This window comes from Trichechus manatus, unplaced genomic scaffold, assembly GCF_000243295.1.
Source record: "Trichechus manatus latirostris isolate Lorelei unplaced genomic scaffold, TriManLat1.0 scaffold00392, whole genome shotgun sequence".
Taxonomy (NCBI): Eukaryota; Metazoa; Chordata; class Mammalia; order Sirenia; family Trichechidae; genus Trichechus; species Trichechus manatus.
In genome coordinates this window covers 12,120-13,085 of record NW_004444328.1, presented here as the reverse complement: position 1 = coordinate 13,085, position 966 = coordinate 12,120, and the positions used below count along the sequence as shown (strand labels likewise).

Genomic DNA, 966 nt, shown 5'->3' with positions numbered 1-966 from the left:
GGGTTTCCAAGGAGCGCCTGGTGGATTCAAACTGCCGACCTTTTGGTTAGCAGCGATAGCTCTTAAACACGCCACCAGTGTTTCCAGGTAATAATACATGTGAATGGAAAAACAACCAAACAGAAGAATGCTAAGTCCCTGATGCATTCACGGAGCAGAACAGCTTTATCAGCTCAGAATTTTACAGGAGAGAGTCATGAACTTCTCTATGGTTTATAACAGTTATTGAGACTCTATGCCCCAAAATCACTATCCTAATTAATAGACTTGATTCTGATCAATGAAAAGAGTAAACATCTGAATATGAAAAGCATATTTGCATAAAATGGAAAGAGAGCTCTATGCATAAGGGAACAATATCAATCATTGCAGCCCCCACCAATGTAACAGGTGTCCTAAATTATGCTAGTGTGAGTTGATCATACCTTGCTGCTTATTTTTGTCCAGTTTTTCTGATAGTCATTACCACTATCTGAAACAACGGCTGTTTGTGTTACCATGTAGCATTCGTACAGGCTTTCAATAAGTTGTTTTGCTCATCCTTTCATTTGCTGTTGTTCCCTTTCTTCAGTCAGCATGGAATTTCATTTCAATCTCCTATTCTATTTGTTCTCTTCTCTAATGTTTTATTAGCAATTCATTTAAGACTTTCTATTATTCTTATCTAGGAGTCTTGGTAGCTCAGTGGTTAAAGCACTTGTCTGCTAACTGAAAGTCTGGCAATTAGAACCCACCAGCTGCTTCACAGGCAGAAGGTGTGCCAGTCTGCTTCAGTAATGATTGCAGCCTTGGAAAGCTGTCCTATAGGGTCGCTATGAGTTGGAATCAACTCGACAGCAGCAAGTTTCTTTTTTTTTTTCTTTACCATAATGTGGAGCTCTGGTGGCACAATGGTTGAGAGCTCAGGCTGCTAACCAAAAAAGGTTGGCAGTTCGAATCCACCAGTGCTCCTTGGAAACCCTATGG

The 966-nt window shown here is 40.4% G+C and overlaps 1 protein-coding gene across 1 annotated transcript in view; it reads right to left on the bottom strand.

Annotated features, from left to right (window-relative positions):
• VWA5A (von Willebrand factor A domain containing 5A) overlaps nucleotides 1-500 on the bottom strand; it is a 43,683-nt gene extending 43,183 nt beyond the window's left edge. Inside the window, 1 exon segment of the mRNA XM_012559919.1 lies at nucleotides 426-500. Coding sequence (XP_012415373.1) covers nucleotides 426-500 — 75 coding nt within the window.
• Nucleotides 501-966: the final 466 nt, after the last annotated feature.